At 43.1% G+C, this 22,631-nt stretch overlaps 1 protein-coding gene across 2 annotated transcripts in view; it reads right to left on the reverse strand.

Moving 5' to 3' along the window:
- Nucleotides 1–18,599: 18,599 nt before the first annotated feature.
- Nucleotides 18,600–22,631, reverse strand: part of taf3 (TAF3 RNA polymerase II, TATA box binding protein (TBP)-associated facto) — a 238,621-nt gene continuing 234,589 nt past the window's right edge. The window contains exon 6 of one of the 2 annotated variants that reach the window (XM_063072729.1): nt 18,600–19,153. In XM_063072729.1, coding sequence (XP_062928799.1) covers nt 19,039–19,153 — 115 coding nt within the window. In that variant the 3' untranslated portion in view covers nt 18,600–19,038. The remainder of the gene's footprint in view (nt 19,154–22,631) is intronic. The other variant, XM_063072728.1, reaches the window with a different exon arrangement.

Raw genomic sequence — 22,631 nt, forward strand, 5'->3', positions numbered from 1 at the left:
GTTACAATGGATATGCTGAAAGAGGTTATAAAAATACTCACAACTGGAGAAGTACTGGAAGTGATAATATTCATAATTATTGGTATAAAAAGTTCACTTGCCTTCATCCACACCTATTAATGCATATCAACAATTTTCTTAAAAATCCTGAAAAAAGTGCCTGAATTTTTGACAGAAGGTAAAACATATCTTTTACCTATGTATTGATTAAGGAAACTTTCCTGAACTCATTTGACAAACTTTATCCCATCTAGTCCTTTTACAGTATGGGAGTCCCAGTCAATACATGGTAAGTTAGAACCACCCACTATCAGAACCTTTTGTATCTTGCAACAGTCTGTGATCTCTCCACAAATTCGGTCCTCAAGTTCCTGCAGACTATTGGGTGGTCTATAATCTAGCCCTGTTAACATGGTCATACCTTTCTTATTCCTCAGTTCCACCCTTAAAGCCTCACTATACAAGTGCTCCAGTCTGTCCTGACTAAGCACTGCTGTGACATTTTCCCTGACTAGTAACACCACCCCTCCCCCTTTAACCCTTCCCACTCTGTCACTTCTGAAACAATGGAACCTGGGAACATTGAGGTGCCAGTCATGTCCCTCCTGTAACCAAGTCTCACTCACGGCTACAATATCATAATTCCAGGTGTTGATCCATGCCCTGAGCTCATTTGCCTTTCCTACAATACTTCTTGCATTGAAGTAGAAGTAACTCAGAACATTAGTCCCTCCATGCTCAACCTTTTGATTCCTGATATTGAGGCCTTAGCAACATCTGTCTCCACAAGATCTCCACTATCTGTTCTGGTACACCTTCCCACGAGGATATTAGTCCCCTCCAGTTCATGTGCAAACCATCTCTTCTGTACAGGTCTCACCTTCTCTGGAGAGAGACCAATGATCCAAAAATCTGAAGCCCTCCCCTACACCAACTCCTTAGCCATGTGTTAAACTGTATGATCTTACTATTTCTGGCCTCACTAGCACATGACAAGGGTAGCAATCCTGAGATCACAACCCTGGAGATCCTGTCCTTTAACTTAGCACTTAACTCCCTGAACTCCCTCAGCCTCGTCCCTCTTCCTACCTATGTCATTGATATCTATCTGGGCTGCAACCTCTGGCTGCTCACCCTCCCATTTGATCTGGGACTTCCTGGATCCAGGCAACCGGGAGGCAACATACCATCCAGGAATCTCATTCTCATCCACAGAAGCTCCTTTCTGTTCCCATAACTAACGAATCCCCTATAACCACAGTTCCCCTCTTCTTTCCCTTCCCTTCTGAGCCACAGAGCCACACTCGGTGCCAGAGACCTGAGCACTGTGACTTTCTTCTGCAAGCTCACCCATGCCGCCCCCCACCGCCCCAACAGTATCCAAAGTGTTGACGGTGATGGCCACGGTGGTACTCTGCACTAGCTGTTTAACCCCTTTCACCCTCCTGACTGTCTCCCAGTTTTCTGTTTCCTGCACCTTGGGTGTAAACTGCCTCTCTACATTTCCTGTCTATCATCCGCTCAGTCTCCTGAATGACAGAAAATTCATCCAGTTCCAGCTCCAGCTCCTTAACATGGAGTGTTAGAAGCTGCAGCTGGATGCACTTCTTGCAGGTGAAGTCACCAGGGGCACTAGAGGTCTCCCCTCCCCACCCCAACCTTCCCATATCCTACAAGAGAAACACTCAGCTATCCCGTCTGCACACTACTGCTCTAACTATACAGTTATAAAAGAAGGAAACAATAAATAAACTTAAAATAAATCTACCAAGAGCTTTTTGCCATTCTCAGTCAAACTTCTTCTCACTAAAACGTTCAAGAGCTAAAGCCTCAAATCCCCACTGTAACACTACACACACCAACAGAGGCCTCTCTACCTTTCCCGCCTTACTTTTATTTGCATTTACTAATGAATTCCCATCTTTGATTGGCTGCTCTTCAAACACCAAAATTCCCGTGAAGCGCTGACTCTAATGCACACTCGTTGGCCTGGTTGAGTCACCTCTTCTCTCACTCCTGATCTCTGATTGGCCGCCGTTCAAACAAATAGGAGGGAGATCGGAAATCTGACTGACTGGTGCCTCAGCAACTCAATGTCAGCAAGACGAAGGAGTTGATCATTGAATTCAGGAAGAGGAAACCAGAGGTCCATAATCCAGTTCTCATCAGAGGTGGAGAGGGCCAACAACTTTAAATTCCTCAGTGTTCTCATTTCAGAGGATCTCTCCTGGGTCCAGCACATAAGCGGCGTTATGAAGAAAGAACAGCAGTGACTCTGCTGTCTTAGAAGTTTGGGAATATCAAATAAACTCTTCTCAGGCTTCCAGCAGGGTACAGGTATTGATTATAACCAAGTTTTGATGACAAACTTCACCACCTTCATCAGGGATGTTGCCTGGGCATGTCTAGTTTGATGGTATTTATAGCCTCGTAGTCTATCCCTCCTGATAGGTTAGTCCTCATCCAATCAGGTTTCTGCTCTCCCACCTTGTTCACAATCGAATTTCAGTTCTTATTTAGAGCAAGACTTCTGTCTTTGTTAAAATCCTTTTCCTCTAGTTTTATTTCAATGGCTTCCTTTACCAGGTGGTCCCAAAAGCCATTTGCATGACACAGTAGTTTTGTGACCATTGCGAAGCAATGTTCTGCTACCGCCGATTTCTCAGGGTAAACCAAACAGATACACCTCCTGTGGACTTTGATGCGGGTTTCCACGGTGCACCATGCATCTGGTCGATATATGCTTCTCTGCATTTGCAGGGAATCCTGGAAGCCCCAGTCACCCTGAGTCCCAGGTCAGCTCCGACCCACATAGGCTATGATTTGAGCTTCCTTATTAGTTTGTGGATGGTATTAATTCAGTATTTCTTCAGGATCCTGGCATCCTTCTAGAAACCAAAGAAATATAGGGATAGTGATGGATTCCTCCTTGTCGTTAGGTTTCCTGGTCTTTCAGTCAGCCCTTTTAAGGGTCCAAATGACATCCCTCAACTTGTAGCCATTCTGTAGGAATGTCATGCCTTACTTCCTTCTGGGAGATTCTCCGCGTCCGAAATAGTTTTCTCACAATTAATCAAAGTGGAAAGAACTGCTCTACAGTGGGAGGTGTGATGGTGGCTGTTATTGTTGAGGTATAAGTCCGTGCGAGTGGGTTTACGATAGACGCCATGTCCAAGGCTACCATCTGGTTTCCATTGTATCAGAATGTCCTGGAACAGGAGGCAAACATTCTTCCCCATCTCCATTGTAGATTGAATGTTTGGATGTATACTGTTCAGATGGTCGTGGAACTGTTGGAGTGCCTAGAGTCCATGAGGTCACACTACAAAGCTTGAGAAGAGTTTATTCATCATATACACCAGGAAAGCACTAGATCTTTTTTCAATTTGGGAATAATTGGCATGACATCCAAAACTTTGATAAACTTCAATAGATGTGTGGTGGGGAGTATATTGACTGGCTACATCACAGCCTGGTATGAAAACACCGATGCCCCTGAAAGGACAAGCCTACCAAGCTTAGTGTATACCACCCTGTCCATCACGGGTAAAGCCACCCCCACCCTTGGGCACATCAACATAGAGCACTGTTGCAGGAAAGCAGCATCCATCATCAAGGATCCCCACCACCCAGGCTATGCTCTTTTCTCGCTGCTGTCATGAGGAAGAAGGGACAGTAGCCTCAGGACCCACACCACCAGGTTTAGGAACAATTACTACTCCTCAACCGTCAGACTTTCGTACCAGAGGAGATAACTTCACTCGCCCTCTCACTGAACTGTGGACTCTCAAGGACTCTACATCTCATGTTCTCATTATCTATTGCTGATTTTTTTGCTTCTTTTTGTATATCCACAGTTTTTTGTCTTTTTTTTAGATTATGAGGACATGCAGTCCTCTTTTATTGTCATTTAGAAATGTATGCATTAAGAAATGATACAATATTCCTCCAGTATGATATCACAGAAACACAGGACAGACCAAGACTGAAAAACTAACAAAATCCACATAATTTATAACATATAGTTACAACAGTGCAACAATACCATAATTTGATGAAGAACAGGCCATGGCACAGTAAAAAAGTTCAAAGTCTCTCGAAAGTCCCACATCTCACGCAAATGGGAGAAGGAAGAAAACTCTCCCTGCCATGCCCGACCACAGTCCGACTCTGAGTCGTCCGAAAACTTCAAGCTCTGCTCAGCCCTCTGACACTGAGTACCGAGCGCCACCTCTGCCGAACGGTTCGACCTCAGCCCCGGTCACCAGCAGCAGGCAAAGCCGGGGATTTTGGGGCCTTCCCTCCGGAGATTCTCAATCACACAGTAGCAGCGGCAGCAAACCAGGCATTTCAGAAATTTCCAGATGTTCCTCTGTGCCTTCTTACGTCTGTCTCCATCAAATAAGAATTATGCACGGTACCCTATTTAACAAATACGATATCATTTCACCAGAGAGCTGCGCGCGCTGCATCGCGCCGCCATTTTCTCCTCCCTCCTTTGCATATTGATTGTCCTTTTGGCTGTTGTCTTTCACTGACTCCAATGTGTTTCTTGTATCTACTGTGAATACCCACAAGAAAATGAACTTCAGGTTTGTATACAGTGACATATATGCATTTTGATAGTAAATTTACCCTGATCTTTGAGCTTCGATCTAGCCTCCATAACACTCCAGGTTTATGACCGAGATCTGCTTTAACCAGGAGTTTAAAGTTCCTTCCTTGTCACAGACAGGGTGGATTCTCTGGAGCTACAGATAATAAATCTACTATTTCCCACCAGCAGTAACAAAGAATGTCACACCGGATGTCTGGAAAGTCAGCCAGCCAACACAATACGACCAGTGCTGAAGTCTCAGATAGGGAGATACTTTAACATCTTGGCACATCACTGCTAGGTGTTGTTATTTAAATAAGATATTGCCGCTGGAAATATAAATGATTTAAAATAACATATTTTGCAAGATTAACCATCCTTTCATTTACAAATGAGCTCTTTCAATGTTGTCAGTCATCAACAATGTCTTTTCCTTCGGTAGATGTGCTGAAAGATTCAACTGAGAGGTTAGTTCCACAGGATAGACAGTGGGCTGACAGTTCCCAGCAAGAAAGTCAGTCTTCTTAGCTGCACGTTCCAGGTGAAATATGTCATTGGGAAAAAAATGAGCATAGTTGCATGTAATTTCATGCAAGAATGCAAGAAATAGAAGTATTTGGCCCCTGTTTCTCAATAAGATTCTGGCTGATTTTCTTCTTCACTTACGCCTTCCTTGATATCTCCAAATACCTTGATTTCCTTCGATCTAAAGACTAAAGATCTCTTAAGGAAAAGATTTTTAAATAAGATTGGCTTTATTTCAAAGTTCAAAGTTCAAAGTAAATTTATTATCAAAGTATGCATATGTTACCATGTACTACCTCGAGATTCATTTTCTTGCAGGCATTCACGGTAGAACAAATAAATACAATGGAATCAACGAAGAAATGCACACAGAAAAAGACTGACAACAGCCAACGTGCAAAAGGAGACAATTTGTGTGAAAATAAATAAATAGACAGACAGATGGATAGGTAGACGCACAGACAAAAATAAACAAATTGATTAAGTGATACGGGAACATGAATCATAGAGTCTTTGAAAGTGAGTCCATAGGTTGAAGTTCAGTGTGAAGTTATCCACAATGGTTCCGGAGCCTGATGGTGATCGGGTAATAACTGACGCCAGTGGTGTGGGACCTCAGGCCCCTCTACCTACTGCCTGATTGAAATATTGAGAAGAGAGCATGCCCTGAGTGATGGGGGCTGCTGATGATGCAAGCTGCTTTCTTGTGGCAGTGTTCCTTGTTGCTGTGCTCATACGTCTCACTACTCATATGAGTACTGTCGAATGTGTCACTTCGTGTGAACTAGCAGAGACTGTGCCGGGCAGCCTGCATCTGTCACCAGAGGTGAAGGTTGGTGAGCTGTGACTTGCTTTTCCTGTGTATGCCCACAACTCACTAGCCTTAATGTGTATGTTTTTGTAATGTGGGAGGAAACGCATGCGGTCTCATTGAGAATGAGCAAACTCCTTACAGGCAGTGTTGGAAATTGAACCATGATCTTACATCCTGCGGACAGTAAAGCTGTGCCACCGTCCTACCCCAATCTATCCAGCCCGATCTAGCGATCAACTGAAGTTGTTCTTACCTGGAGCAACTTCGCTTTTGACCCCCCTCACTTCCTACAAATCAAAAGTGTAACCGAAGGCCCCCACATGGGCCATAGCTGTTCCTGTCCTTTTGTTCTCCGTTCCGAACCTTGGCCAGTATGATCCCTAACTCTTTCCTATTAGTCTGATGGTGGCTTCGGGGCAGCCTCCTGCACCTGTGCGGATTTCGTCAATTTTATCACATTCACCATCTGACCTTCACCCTGCTCTCAGATTGACGTGGACCATTTTATACACTTCTCTCCCTTTCTAGATCATTCTGTCTCTGACTTAGAAGACGAATCCTCTACTGAGTGTTTTGATGCAGAGGTTTCAACCCAAAATGTTGACAATTCTATCCCAGGCCTATCAGACATTTAAATGGACCTCATATAGTAAGTTGGACTCTTGACCTCACAATCTACCTCATCATGATCTTGTATTTTATCATTTACTTGCACTGCACTTTTTCAGTTCCTTTTACACTTTATCCTCCATTGTTATTGTTCTAACTTATCCTAGCTCGATGCACTACATAATGATTTGATCTGTGTAAACAGTATGCAAGACAGGACTTTCAATGTACCTTGGTACTTGTGATAATAATAAGCCAATACCGATACCAGTACTAATTCCTCTCTCACAGATGCTGTTCGATCTGCTGACTCCTTCCAGAAGATTGTTTGCTGCTTCACATTCCAGTATCTGCACTCCTTAGTGTATCAATCTATCTTTATCTGGAATGCACTCAGTGACAGACCCTGGACAACCATCTTGGCTCAAGAATTCACTCTTGGTGAAGAAGTTCCTCCTGACCCTGGTCCCTAATTGGAGCAGAGAGATGTAGCTTATTAATGCAGTTTTGTTCAGGAGATAAGACCATAAAACATAAGACATAGGAGCAGAATTACTCCATTCAGCCCGTCGAGTCTGTTCTGCCATCCCATCATGGCTGATCCCAGATCCCACTCAACCCCATCCACCTGCCTTCTTGCCATGTCCTTTGATGCCCTGACCAATCGGGAAACTATCAACTTCCACCTTAAGCATACCCACGAACTTGGCCTTCACAGATTCAGTACTCTGGCTAAAAATAATTCCTCCTTTCTTCTGTTCTAAAAAGTCACCCCTCAGTTTTGATGCTGTGCTCTCTAGTTCTGGACACCCCCACCATAGGAAAAGTCCTATTCACATCCACCCTATCTAGTCTTTTCAACATCAGGTAAGTTTCAATGAGATCCCCAGCCACCCGTAATCTTCTAGATTCCAGTGATTACAGGCCCAAAGCTGCCAAAAGCAACTCATATGTTAACCCCTTCATTCCCAGAATCAATCTTTTCAACCTCAAGATGCAAGGGTATCTGTATGTATAAATCACTAAGGTTGATACGTGGCCACGTGGTTAAGGTGTCAGTCTAGTGATCTGAAGGTCGCTAGTTTGAGCCTCAGCTGTGGCAGCGTGTTGTGTCCTTGAGCAAGGCACTTAACCACACATTGCTCTGCAACGACACCGGTGCCAAGCTGTATCGGCCCTAGTGCCCTTCCCTTGGACAACATCGGTGGCATGGAGAGGGGAGACTTGCAGCATGGGCAACTTCCATACAACTTTGCCCAGGCCTGCGCCCTGGAAACCTTACAAGGCTCAAATACATGGTCTCATAAGACTGTATGTCATGAAATTTGTTGTTTTTAGGCAACAGTACAGTGCAACACATTAAGACAATTACTATAAGTTACAATAAGAAATATTGGACTGCTCTGGATTGCCTGGCCATGCCATGCATAAGTGAGGATAAGAATAGGTTGATCTGGCAGATGAATGCATGGCTGAGGAACTGGAGCAGGCGGCAGGGTTTCAGATTTATGGATCATTGGGATCTTTTCTGGGGAAAGTATGACCTGTACAAAAAGGATGGGTTACACCTAAACCCGAGGAAGACTAATATCCTTGAGGGCAGGTTTGCTAGAGAAGTTGGGGAGGGTTAAAACTAAGTTTGCGTTGGGGATGGAAACTAGAATGATAGGGCTGAGAATGAGGCAGTTGGTTTACAAGTTGAGGTAGTGTGTAGTGACACTGTGAGGAAGGAGAGGGAGATAATGGGGCAAAATTTCAGTCAGGATGATATTGGGGCAAAGTCAAAAAGGGTGATGAATACAGGACAGGAATGCACGCAGTATGAGGAATAAGCTAGGATGATCTTATAGTGTGGTAAAAGATTAGCAGGTATGACTTTGTGGGCATCACTGAGTCATGATTGAAAGAAGATCATAGTTGGGAGCAAAGCATCCAAGATACACCTTGTATCAAAGGACCAGATAGGTAGGCAGAGGGGGTGGGATGCATCTGTTAATTAAAAAGTGAATTCAAATCCTTAGAAAGGGGTGACATAGGATTGGAAGATGTAGAATCGTTGTGGTTTGGGTTACGAAACAGCAAGGCTAAATAGACCCTGATGGAAGTTAACTACAGAACTCCAAACTGTAGTAAAGATGTGGTCTGCAAGTTAAAATGGGAGATAGAAAATGCACGTCAAAAGGATGATGTTAGGATAGTCATTGGGGATTTTAATGTGCAGGTAGACTGGGAAAACCAGGTTGGTGCTGGATCCCGGGGGGGGGGGGTGGTGGTGAGGGGAGTTTCTAGAATGCATGCACTATGGCTTTCTAGAGCAGCTCGTGCATGAATCGACAAGGGGATAGACTATTCTGGACTGGGTGTTGAACCAGAATTGATTAGCAAGCTTAAGGTAAAGGAACACTTAGGTGCCAATGATCATAATATCATAGAATTCATCCTGCATTATGAGAAGGAGAAGCTGAAGTCGGATGTATCAGTATTACAGTGGAGTAAAGGGAATTACAGAGGTATGAGGAAGACACTCCAGAAATTCCAGGTGTCAGGGATCATGAAGAGTGTGAAGTTTCCATAACTAGAGAGAAGGCTCCTTGGAAACTGAAAGGTCTGAAGGTAGATAAGTCTCCTGGACCAGATGGTGTACACTCTAGAGTTTGAAAGAGGTGGCTAAAGTGATCATTGAGGCATTAGTAATGATCTTTCCAGAATCACTACATTCTGGAATGGTTCCAGAAGACTGGAAAATTGCAAATGTCACTCTTTGCTTAGGAGGAGACAATGGCACCTAATGGCGACTCCTTTGCTCGCATCTTCAGAATCAGCTCTATTTCCATCTTTAATATCAGGGTTCTTTTGAAGACAGAGCCTGACCTGGTTCTTTGCGGGAATGTACATGCTCTCGGGGTTTTACAACTGGCCGTTATTCAATATGCCAAGTATGTGGCCTAAGAGATTAGCTCGCCTTCGGAGTTCCGGGATCTCGTGCCTCTGGAGATGGGCAGACTGAAGGTTAGTGACCCAGCAGGAAATCAGTGTGTTGTGGAAGACGGAAGATCTCTGGCTGTGTGCCCAGAGATCTGAGATCTTTGAGCACAGAGTTCAGAAAAAGCGACACAACGGACTTTTAACATCGTAAATCAGCGAGCTGTTTTTTACGCCTTCCCTCTCACTGTGAAATGGAGACATTTCTTTCTCCCTTATTAGGCAGTGGGAGAACCTGTGATATGTCGAATACCGGGTGACCAGTAGTCTTTGGGGTACTGCAAGTCTGTGTCTTTGCTGCACGCTTGAGTGCTCGATGGCAGGTGCTGATGCTATTTTATGCTGGTGGGGTTAGGGGGGATCGTTGCTTGCTGTTGTTTACACATAGGAGGTGGGCGGCTAGGGGAGGACTTTGGAGTTCTAATATTTAACTGTCATTCATTCTTTGGGGGCAGTTCTCTGTTTTCATGGATGGTTGTGAAGAAAAAGCATTTAAGGATGTATGTTGTATACGTTTCTCTGACATTAAATGTATCTTTGAAACCTTGAAGAAGGGAGAGAGGCAGAAGAACTACAGGCAAGTTAGCCTGACCTCAGTGACTGGGAAGATATTGGAGTCGATTATTAAGGCCGAGGTCTCAGGGTACTTGGAGGCACCTCCAAGTAAGCTGTAGTCAGCATAGTTTCCTCAAGGAAAAGTCTTGCCTTACAAATCTGTTGGAATTCTTTGAAGAAATAACACACAGGATAGACAAATTGGTTGATGTTGTGCACTTGAATTTTCAGAAAGCCTTTGACAATGTACCACACGTGAGGCTGCTTAACTAGTTATGGACCCATGGTGTTACAGGAAAGATTCTAGCATGGTTAAAGCGGTGGCGGATTGGCAGGAGGGAAAGAGTGGGAATAAAGGGAGTCTTTGCTGGCTGGCTGCTGGTGTCTAGTTGTGTTCCACAGGGGTCTGTGTTGGACCAATTCTTTTTACGTTATATATCATTGATTTGAATGATGGCTTTGTTGCAAAGTTTGCAGATGATATGAAAATAGGTGGAGGGGGAGGTAGCTTGAGGAAGTAGAATCTACAGAAGGACAGACAATTTAGGAGAATGGGCAGATGGAATACAGTGTTGGGAAGTGTATGGTCATGCACTTTGACAGAAGAAATTAAAAGGTTGATTATTTTTTAAATGGAGAGAAGATACAAAAATCTGAGGTGCAAAGGGACTTGGGAGTCCTTATGCATGTTGAGTCTGTGGTGAGGAAGGCAAATGTGATGTTGGCATTCATTTCAAGATAACTAGAATATAAAAGCAAGGATGTAATCTTGAGGCTTTATAAAGCACTAGAGAGACCTCACTTGGGGTATTGGTAGCAGTTTTGGGCTCCATATCTAAGAAAGGATGTGCTGACATTGGAGAGGGTTCAAAGGAGATTCACAAAAATGATTCCATGATTGAAAGGTTTGTCGTATGAAGAGCATTTGATGGCTCTGGGTCTCTACTCATTGGAATTCAGAAGAATGAGGCGAGGCCTCATTGAAACCTATCAAATGTTGAAATCCCTCAACAGAGTGTATGTTTCTGATAGTGGGGAGCCTAAGCCCAGAGGACACAGCCTCAGAATACAGAAGTGTCCTTTTAGAATGTAGTTAATTTTAGAATCTTTAACCAGAGAGTGGAGAATCTGTGGGATTCTTTGCCATGCCCTTTATGGTGATGGTCTTTATTGATAGATGCCACCTTATTGAGGCATCACTCTTTGAAGATGTCCTCAACGGCAGGGAGGGTTGTACCCATGATGGACTTGGCTAAGTTTACAACCCTCTGCAGCTTTTCCCTATTTTCTGTATTGGCCCCTCTATACCAGACGGTGATGCAACCAGTCAGAATGTTCTCAATATAACTTCTGTAGAAATTTGCTGAAGTCTATATGGTGGTATACCAACTCTCCTCAAATTCCTAATGAAGTAGAACCACTAGCATATCTTCCTCTTAACTGCATCATTTCAAGATTGTTTAATGTCACTTCCAGTACCCAAGTGTAAAGGAGAACAAAGTAATTCTTACCACAGACCCTTTTTGTACAGGTCATACCTTCCCTAAATGAGATTCCAATGATCCAGAAATCTGAAACCCTGCCCGCTGCACCATTTCCTCAGCCATTCATTTATCTGTACTGTCATCCTATTCCTGCCCTGACTAGCACATGACTATTGGTAAAAAGGTGGAGAGAAGGGGTGGAGCAAATGCTGGGTGGATCCCGAGTGAAGGGGTTGGTAGGCAGGATAGAAGATGGGAGAGCGAAAATGGTGACAGGTATCATCACAGCTGTACAGTTGCACAAGGCCTAACGCCTTGTTCTTTGAGGACTAATTTCTTCAACAGCCAAAATAAATATGCTTGAAGCATGGAAAACAGTGGTGAATTTTACCATTGATGTCTGACTTCACTGAGAGGCATCTGTCAATGAACTGGTCTATGTCTCACTGTGAAGTACAAGGAACTGGGAGTACAAGTGCACAGGTCATTGAAAATGGCCCCGCAAGTAGACAGCGTGGTGAAGAAAGGTTTACCATGATGGCCTTTATCAGGCAGGGCATTGAGTTTAGGAATCGGGTCACTTCATTGCTTTTATATAAGTTGTTAGTGAAGCCACATACTGATTACAGTGTACAACTTTGGTCACATTGCAACAGGAATGATGTGGTTAAACTGAAAAGAATGCAGAAGAGATTTGCAAGGATGCTGCCTGGACTGGAAGGGAAAAGTTGGCCATGCTGGATCTTTATTCCCTTGAGTGCAGGAGAATATGTTCGGCTGTTAGAAATATATAAAATCATGAGTGGCATGGATAAGGTGAATGGTCATGTATCTAGAGGGCACAGAAACAAGATAAAACCACAGTCATCGGATGTATTTAAGGCAGAGATTGATAGGTTCTTGACGGAAAAACCGTTAACGGTAGAAGGTGGCAGAATGGGAATGAAAAAAAGTCAACCACGATAGAATGGCAGAACAGACTTGATGGGCCAAATGGCCTAATTCTGCTCCTATGTCTCCTGGTCTTAAAACCAGAAGCAGCTTTCCTTGACTAAACTCAGCCAGTGCTGACATCAGCACATACTGCTGGTACGGGTGATTGACAGTGGTTTATTGTGGAGTCAATGGTTTCTCGTGATTTAGGATGTCCTAGAGTGAACCATGGCCTGAAATGCCATGATAACTGCTCGGAAAACAGATGTTCTTTTCCTTCAGATCCCTGGTATGGAATAAATGGCTCAGAAGCAAGTGCTATCTCTAAGACTCAAGGATTATGGAACAGTGTAGCGTTAAATGTGGTCCGAATGAGAGAGCTGAAATTGTTGCCTTTTGAACCCTTGTGATACTGCCTAAGGCCCTTCATTAAAAGGAGATTCCAAATGTATGAATAGCTGCTTGCATCACTCACCAAAGCATTAAGTCTAATATGTACTAATATGCTAATTCCACTCCACATCAATCAAAATGAACCTAACCTCATCATCAAACTGAAACTTGATGATTTAAGGTGCAATCCAGTTCTGCCTTTGCTAGAGAGCAAATATTTCTTCTCCGGAATAAGAAAACATCACACAGTGCAGATAGATCCAATTTGTTTAAGGGGAGCATTAGCGAAGGTCATATCTGGCAAATGAAATGAGTTTTACATTCAGCATGAGTCTACATTTCAAGTCACGCCACGTGGTAGCAATTCTAATCTTTAGATCCCGTAGAAAAAGTTAAGAGGTTATTTTTAGGGTAAGCTCAGCTCAGGAGTTGCCCGGTGATTGAGGACTTTATACAGTGTCCAGGTAAATAGAGTCATTCATGCACATAAAAGAGACCTTGATGGTTTCTGTGAGATATGCTTTCAACTTTGCCTCAGTTGTAGTTGGTAATGGGAGTGAACCGTATCATAGAGTCATCAGTAACAAAACAGGACCTTCAGCAACCAAGATGCCCCATCTGAACTACCCCCATTTGCCTGTATTTGATCCTCATCTCTGTCCAGCTGTCTTTTAAACTTTGTTATTGTACCTGCCTCAGCCATTTCCTCTGGCAGCTCATGCCATATATGAACCACTCTCTGTGCCCCCACAAGTTCCTGTTAAATTTTCCCCCTCTCATCTTAAATAAATGCCCTCTAATTCATGATTCCCTAACCCTGAAAAAAAAGACTGACAACATTCATTTTATCTATGCTCCTCATGGTTTTATCTATCTCTAAGATCACCTCTCAGCCTCCAAGGGATAAATTCCTACTTTGTTCAACTTCACTTTATTACTCAGTTCCTTGAGTCCTGCCAACATCTTTCTGCCCTCTTCCCAGTTTAATAACATCTTCCCTATAGCAGGGTGACCAAAGCTGAACACAAAACTCCAAGTCCAGCCTCACCTGTGTTCCATACAACTCCAACATAACCTTCCAACTTCTATGACTGATCAAGGCCAGAGCATGCTAGTGCTTTTGGGTTCATGGACCATTCAGAAATCTGATGGCAGAGGGATAGAAACTGTTCCTAAGATATTAAGTGCGCATCTTCATGCTCCTGTACCTCCTCCATGATGGTAGTAATGAGAATGAGTAGGCCACAGCCCCACTTTCCTGCCCTGCCCATTAGCCTTGACTCTCCCATGGTCCATGCACACTGTCCAATTCAGCCAAGGTCCAGATTGTATTTCTAAATTGTGTCCACAAATACCCTCTAGCAAAAATTTTAAAAAAGGTTCTATATAACATTTCTATTTATAAATGCCGGTTTCCAAACATTATCTTAATTTCCTTATCAGTTTGTCCTGCTTGCTTCATAGGTTTCCGAATATACCATCGGGCAGGAGGTACGGGAGCCTCAAGTTCTGCCCCAAGTTTAAGAACAGCTACTTCCCTTCATCCATATAGTTCATCACAACCCTAATCATCATATAGCAGCACTCTGACCATTTTGACTACCTGAAATTAAAATGGACCTTTTTTTGCTCTAATTGTATTTTCTTAAAATAAATTATATGTATAATAATTCATGATTAACTTTTTTTTTCTTGTGACTGTTGTGGATATGCTGCTCTGTGCCTTCGATGCTGCTACAATTAAGTTTTTCATTGCACCTGTGCAATGAACTCCACTTTAAGACTTTGACGCCTCAGGCTTTTATCATGCTTTCACAGTTCAATTTATTCTATACTACTTTCTACATTGTTTCTCCAAGAATGTAACAATTATTCACAGTTAACTTCACAGTGAACTTTGGCTACTGTGAAATTGTGCTTGAGTGAATTCAACTAGATGAACACAATGCACACTGTTGCAGTGATATGCACTTCACTGGGAGCTCGCCTACAGGGAAAACAGTTATCAAGTTCCCCTGTGTATCAGAACCCCCAGTTTCAAATATCGCAATGTGAAGTTAACCCCTCTGGTTCAAGAGCCTGATAGTTGAGGAGTAATAAGTGGTCCCCAAACCTGGTGGTGTGGGTCCTGAGGCTCCTGTGCCTCCTTCCTGATGGCAGCACTGAGAAGAAAGCACGTCTTGGGTGGTGAGGGTCCTTGATGATGGATGCTGACTTTCCAGCGACAGCACTCTGTGTAGGTGTGCTCCATGGTGATGCGTGTGCAATTTGATAATAAATTTACTTTGACTTACTTAGAATTGTCATTAAAAAGTTACCAGGTTTGCAAATACCTGCCAAGGAAGAGAATCTACCACTCTCACCCATTCTGACCAACATGTGGCTCCAATGTCACCAATGTGGTTGAGTTATAACCACCCACACACTTTAGTGTTTAATTAATAACAGCCATCAAATACCAGCATTGTCAGGGCCATCTCTACTGAGGATGCTGGCTTATAATGGATCCTGACACACGCAGCAGGGCCCAGGTGTGAATTTACAGACAGCCAAATATCATTTTGATTCATTCACTTTGTAAATACTTACTTACTTACTTAAGTCCATCATCCCTACTGGGGCCTGGGCTGCTGACAAGCAGCTTACCAGAGTCCTCTGTCCTGGGACAGTCTTTCAAGTTGTCCCCAGGTGTATCCTTTCATCAGAGATCCTTCCTCTCCCAGGGATCAGGCTTCTGGCATTTCTATAGCTCTGGGATGGAGTTGATTGCCCCATGTCCAATCTTCTCAATTCAAAACCAGACTTGGGACCATCCATGTAGGAGTTACTTTGTGAATGGCGTGGTAATTACTTCATGTTGGTAACAATAATACTAAGCATTCGTATTCTTTGTTCATAAAGAGCAGTTTTACGCGCTTCAAAGATCAATATAAACCAATGCCTCTGGCTACAGTGACTAATTCTTTTAAAAATGTTAATTCCTGCAATGTCGACTTATGACTCATGCCTAAAATACTCCCCTTATGCCACTGAAGCTCTTTGTTTGGTCTTTTGTTAAGTTTCCTTCATTTGTAGCTTTATTCAGCTGCAAACTCAGCCAGCTCCATCATGGGCACTAACCTCACCAGCATCGAGGACACCTTCAAAAGGTGATGCCTAAAACAGGCAGCATTCATCATTAAGGACCTCAGCACACAGGACTTGCTTTCTTATCATTGCTACCATCAGGGAGGAAGTACAGGAGCCAGAACACACACATTCAATGTTTTAGGAACAGCTTCCCCTTTGCCATCAGATCTCTGAGGGAACAATCAACCAATCCATGAACACTACCTCACTATTTTTGCACTACTCATTTAATTTAAAAATATATGTATATTTCTTTTTGGAATTTATAGTATTTTTATGTATTGCAACTGCTACCACAAAACAACACATTTCACAACATACAGTATGAGAGTGATATAAACCCTGATTCTGATTCCTCATAAAATCTCCTGTGCCATTCTATCCTTAATTGAGATATTCATTCAATGTTCATTCATTTCAAAAATCATAATTGCATTCCTTTGGCTTACAAAAAAAAATGTTAAGAGTTGTCTTTGCTGAAACTGCTTTAGCTCTTTGCTTTGTTCCCTGATCTGAAAATCTTGGGAGATGCAAGAGACTCAAATACTGAAGTATGGAGCAACACACAAGATGCGGGAGGAACTCAACAGGTAAGGCAGCATCGATGGAGGGAAATGAACAGTCGACATTGTGGGTCAAGAACCTTCATCTGGACTGAAAGGTAGAGGGGAGTTGGCCAATATAAAGAGGTGAGGGGAAAGGATGGAGTAAGAGCTGGTGGGAGAAAGGGTGGATCAGGTGTGGAGGGCAGTAAATGTGCTCAGTGGTGGTGAGGACTCAGCATGTGATAGACTGCACTATACCCACCACTTTCATTAGACTTTTGCATTCCTGAGCATTAGTGCTTCCATACCAGGTCAGCGTTGATAGGTTCAGCCAAAGGGCCTATTTTCCATGTTGAAAGTTCTGTGACTCTATTGAGTACAATTACCTGGAGCGCTGCCACAAGAAAGCATCATCCATCATCAAGGACCTCCACCATCCAGGCCAGGACCAGTTATTACCCTACAACCATCAGTCTTCTGAAATGGTGTGAATAGCTTCACTCACAATTCTGAACTGATTCTATGATCTACAGACTGACTTTCAAGGGACTCTTCACAACTCTTGTTTTCAGTATTATTTTTATTTTGCACACTGGTTGTTTGTCAGCCTTTGCCAGTTTATGTATGTTTTTTGTAAAATTCTATTGTACTTCACTTTGCTTGGAAATTCCTGCAAGAAAATGAATCTCAAGGTAACAAATGGTAATATACTGTACATGTACTTTGAAAATAAATTTACATTGAACTTTGACATTGCCTGTAAGAATGGCAGAACTAGGATCAATAAAGCCTTTGAACAGGGGACTGGATAGGCACTTGAGGGTGCACAAATTGAGAGGCTGCAGGGATAGATCAGGGAAATGGGCTTAACCAGCACAGACTGTCCAAATGGCTTCAAAATTCTATAATTAAACATGACATGAATCTGAAATCTAAAATCTTTATTACTTGTACCAAACCATATTCACTCCCACTCTTTCTCAATCCCTTTTCTCTCTCTCTTTCTTGCTCTCTGTCCTTCCAGTCCTCTGGTCCACTCATTATTATCCCATTCCCACCATCCAAGACCTCATACTAATTTAGCCCTCACTTCCCCAGTTACATTCACTCACACATTTCCCTCACCTGCTCTCTCCCTCTCCACTATCTGGTCCTGTTTGTCTGCCTTTCACCTCTCCTGCAACATTTCCCATTATTACCTTCCTCCTTTATCAGGTTTCCAGCACCTGGGCCTTTGTCTTCCCATTCATCACCCTCCGTGGCTGTCTCCATCTTCAAGGGTAACTTTCTCACACACTGGCTGGAGGGTATATAGAATGAGCTGCTAGAGGATGTGGTGGAGGCATTTAAAAGACATTTAGACAGGTAAGTGGATAGAAAAGTTTTAGAGGGATGTGGCCAAATATAGGCAATTGGGGCTTGCTTGGGTAGATAGCGTGGTCAGCATGGACAAGTTGGGCCAAAAGGCCTGTTCCTATGCTGTATAACTCTATAAAACTAAATGTGGGCAGGGTTAGAACTGGAGAAGGTTAAGCTAGAGATTCAAACCTGAGGTTAGCAGAAAGCAATGTTGCAGACGGCAGATTCTAGTTTAACCGTCTTCTGGCAATGAAGGTGTGTAACATACAAAAATGCTGGAGAAACACAGGAGGCCAGACAGCATCTATGAGGAGGAATGAAGAGTGGACAATTATTCCTTTCTAGAGTTGCTACCTGACCTGCTGAGTTCACCCAGCACTTTTGTGTGTCACTCTGGATTTCTAGCATCTGCAGAATCTCTTGTATTAATGAAGGTGTGTTGCAAGATTTAATTCGTCAAGGTCCAAAATAACCGAATTCTGAAATAGCACATACATTTCTGAGAATGAACATTTATTTTAAAGCTATTTATCTCTTTTTTTGTAATTGGAAGATCCTGATGCTCTGAGAATAAAGTTCTTTGAAAGCAATGTACCAATTGAAATTCTGAAGGCATGTGTTGCAATCCATTCATTTTTTGAAAGCAGCATCACAAATACATTACTTCCCAGTACAGCGTTTTTTTAAAAAAATGTAATTTATTCTCTTAATAAACCTTAGCAATCCACTATTTTGGTTACAATCACAATGCCACTGTTGGTTAAAGCAATGAGAGTTCTGAGCAGAGAAGATAAAATATATTACAAGCAGAACTAAGAGAATGATGAGTCCATACAGAATGCAAAAAAAAAATGATTGTGGTGTATAATACAAACTTTCATTTTAAAAGTATACAATTAATTACACAAAAAGGCTAACAAAGGGTTCATTCTTCAGCCTTTTTCTGGAAATGGGTGGAATTTGAGCTAATTTTTTTTATTTACTGCACTGTACAAAGCCACTAATCAGGTGTCGGATTTACACAACTCATCACCATCACAGTCCTTTCAAGTGGAACTGAATGGGAAGAGTCTGCTGCTAAATATGAAAAGGGTATGCAGTCTGGAAACCTTCTTAATGGGCTCGAGATTTCTTTCGCTTGTGTTTTTTCTCCTTCTTCTTGTTGATGCACTTGGGGCAAAACCACTGCACTTCATCAGGGGGTGCAGCACTGATGCCGACACACGGCCTGGGAAAATGAAATACCGTCATAGTTCCAGTTATTTAACAATGAACAACAATGCAGACACCACTTGGTTATTGAACCATCTATCGTACGCCTTATCACTAAAGTTTAGCAAAACACAAGAAACACACACAAAATGTTGGAGGAACACAGCAGGCCTAGGCAGTGTCTATGGAGAGTTGACATTTTGAGCCCCTTTTTTCTTTTCCCATTCCCCATTCTGCCTCCCCTCTTAATCCTTCTCTTCTCCGGATCTGCCTGTCACGTCCCTCTAGTGCCCCTCTTTCTCCCATTGTCCACTCCTTCCAGATTCCTTCTTCATCAGCCCTTTATCTTTTCCACTTAAGGCCTCTCAGCTTCCTACTTCATCTCCCCCCACCACCCACCTTTCCCCTCACCTGGCTTCACCTATCACTGGCAGCTTGTACTGACACCGGTACCCTCACCTTCTTGTTCTGGCTTTCTCCCACTTCCTTTCCAGTCATGATGAAGGGTCATGGTCCAAAATGTCGACTCTTAATTCCGTTCCACAGATGCTGCCTGACCTACTGAGTTCCTCCAGCATTTTGTGTGTCAGTGTACAAATATAAAGTCAATTTTTAAGTTGTGGTGACCTGGAGTGTCGCAGCCAGCTCTCCTGCCTCTCTTTCGGCAGGTTGCTATGCTTTTAGTAAAAGTGTTTAAAAGCTGAAAGCAGTGGTTGCATGAATGAATGGTTTCAATGATGGCGCAGCTGGTGGAGCTGCTGACTCATGGTGTTAGAGACCCAGGTTCAATCCTGACTCGTGTGCTGTCTATGTGGAGCTTGCATGTTCTCTGGGTTTTCTCTGAGTAGTACAGGCCTGTCAGTCTATGATGTTGTGCCCAGCTTTTAAACTACTTGAAGATCAATCTAAACTGGATGCTCAATGCTTTAACAAGAGGTTAAACAAATTTGGGTTGTTTTCTCTGGAACAGTGGAAGTTGAGGGGAGACGACAGAGGTTTATAAGATTATGAGAAGCATGGATAGATTAGACAGACAGTATTTTTTTCCCAGGGTTGAAATGTCTAATACCAGAGAGCATGTATTTAACAGTGAGAGGGGGTAATTTCAAAAGAGATGTAAGGGTCAAGGTTTTTTACAGCGAGTAGTGGATGTCTGGAATGTGCTGCCTGGGGTGGTGGTACAGGCAGATACATTTGGGGCTCATAAGGGACGTTTAGATAGGCACATGAATGCGAGAAAAATGGAGGAATATGGACATTCTGAAGCAGAAGAGATTAGATTTGATTATTAATTTAATTGGAAGGGCCTGTTCCTTTTCTGTACTGTTCTATGTTCTAACCCAGCGGTCCCCAACCACCGGGCCGCAAAGCATGTGCTACCAGGCCGCAAGGAAACGATATGATTTGTCGATATGTGTCAACTGCACCTTTCCTCATTCCCTGTCACGCACTGTTGAGCTTGAATGCACGCGAGGTCATTACCCACACGTCATCCATGGTAGTGCGGGAAGGAGATCAACTCCTCGAGCTTGCAAATGACGGTGGGCTGAAAAGTATGTTTGACATAACATCTCTGCCGGCATTCTGGATCAAAGTCAAGGCTAAATATCCTGAGATAGCCACGAAAGCACTGAAAACATTGCTTTCATTTCCAACATTTTTCTGCGAAGCGGAGTTTTCTGCAATGAATGCAACGAAAACTAAATTGCGGAATAGACTGGACATAAGGAACCCCATTCGAGTATCGCTGTCTCCTGTCACCACTCGATAGGACCGTCTTGTTGCAGGAAAACAAGCCCAGGGCTCCCACTGATTCAGCAATATTGGTGCGTTGCAATGATTTCATATGTTCATACGAGGAAAATATGCGGTGTGTGTTTAATATCCAAACGTTACTTAAAATGTTATGATGCTATTGACTTATATAACCATATAACAATTACAGCACGGAAACAGGCGATCTCTACCCTTCTAGTCCGTGCCGAACGCTACTCTCACCAAGTCCCACCGACCTGCATTCACCCATAACCCTCCATTCCTTTCCTGTCCATATACCTATCCATTTTTCTTATCGAACCTGCCTCTACCACTTCTACTGGTAGTTCTTTCAACACTTACTTCAAGCTCCCCTGTCCTCCCCTGATAATTGACATCACTATGTTCATGCGAGGAAAATATGCGCTGTGTGTTTAATATTAAATTCGTTAGATAAACCCTTTTAGAAACGAAATTGAGTGTATTAGCCACTTATCACCTATATTCCGGTTGTGATTAACAAAGCCCCTCCCCGATCAGAATCGCCAAAAATGTTTTGCAGGAAAAAAAGTCGGCAGGTACACGCATGCACAATGGTGCCCGTGTAAGGCTTCATGGTCATTGTAGTCTTTCTCTGGATAAACACAACGTATTCGACTGCTACTCTTGTCCGTTGGCAACCCTACACCCCCCCCCCCCCCGTCGGCCAGTCCGCAAGAATACTGCCAGTATTAAACCGGTCCGCAGTGCAAAAAAGGTTGGGGATCCCTGTTCTAACCCTTCCCTCCTAAACAGCCATACATTTAAAAAAAATTATTTACGTGCCTATCTAACTTTCTCTAATGTCCCCAATGTATTTATTTCTTCCTCTACCCCTCACAGGGCATTCCACACACCCACCATTCTCTGTGTAAAGAACTTATCCGAAAATTATGCTCCTTCGTACCAGTCATTTCCACTTGGGAAATAAAGGCGCTGGCTTTCCACTCTTCTATGCTTCTTATGCACCTCTATCAAGTCACCGCTCACCATCCTCCTTGGCTCCAAAGAGAAAACTCCTAGCTCGCTCAACTTTTCTTCATCCATCCCATAGCCTGAAACTGTGTGGTTTGGTAGGTTAAATATACTCTGTAAGTTGTCCCTGGTGTAGAGGTGAGAGACAGAATCTGGGGCAGAGCCGATGGTTAAGGAGGCAGAAGAAAGAATGGGATTAGTGTAGGATTGGTGTAAATGGTGTGGTGGTGGTGGGGGGGGGAAGGACTGGGGGTTGGTGGTCAGTGAGCTAAAGGGCTGCTTTTCTATGATGTGTCACTCTAGAGGCTGAGCTCAATCTCAATGAAGCAAAGGTGGCTGAAGTAAGATGTATGGGAATCAGATAGGAAAGAGAGGGAGATGGAGATAGAGATACAGAGGTAGAGTAGAGAGAGGGAGAAATAGAGATAGAGCGATATTGATAGAGGGATAGAGACAGATGGATAGAAATAAGAGGGATAGAGAAAAATAGTGCAAGGAAGGAAAATGGCATGCGGGACCTTTATCAGCAAAGCTTAAACCCAATCTCTAGTCACACCACTCACTGGACTTTTCATTACTGCTCAAACATTAGACCCAAATGAAACAGTGAGGAGATGTAGAAACTGTAGCTGTACCTCCTATTTCAGTTTGCTTCATTTGTAAAATGTACCAAATACTGTAACTAATCGGGATAAAGCCACTTTGTTACTTCTGTTCATGCTATG

Source organism: Mobula hypostoma, chromosome 20 (genome assembly GCF_963921235.1).
Source record: "Mobula hypostoma chromosome 20, sMobHyp1.1, whole genome shotgun sequence".
Lineage (NCBI taxonomy): Eukaryota > Metazoa > Chordata > Chondrichthyes > Myliobatiformes > Myliobatidae > Mobula > Mobula hypostoma.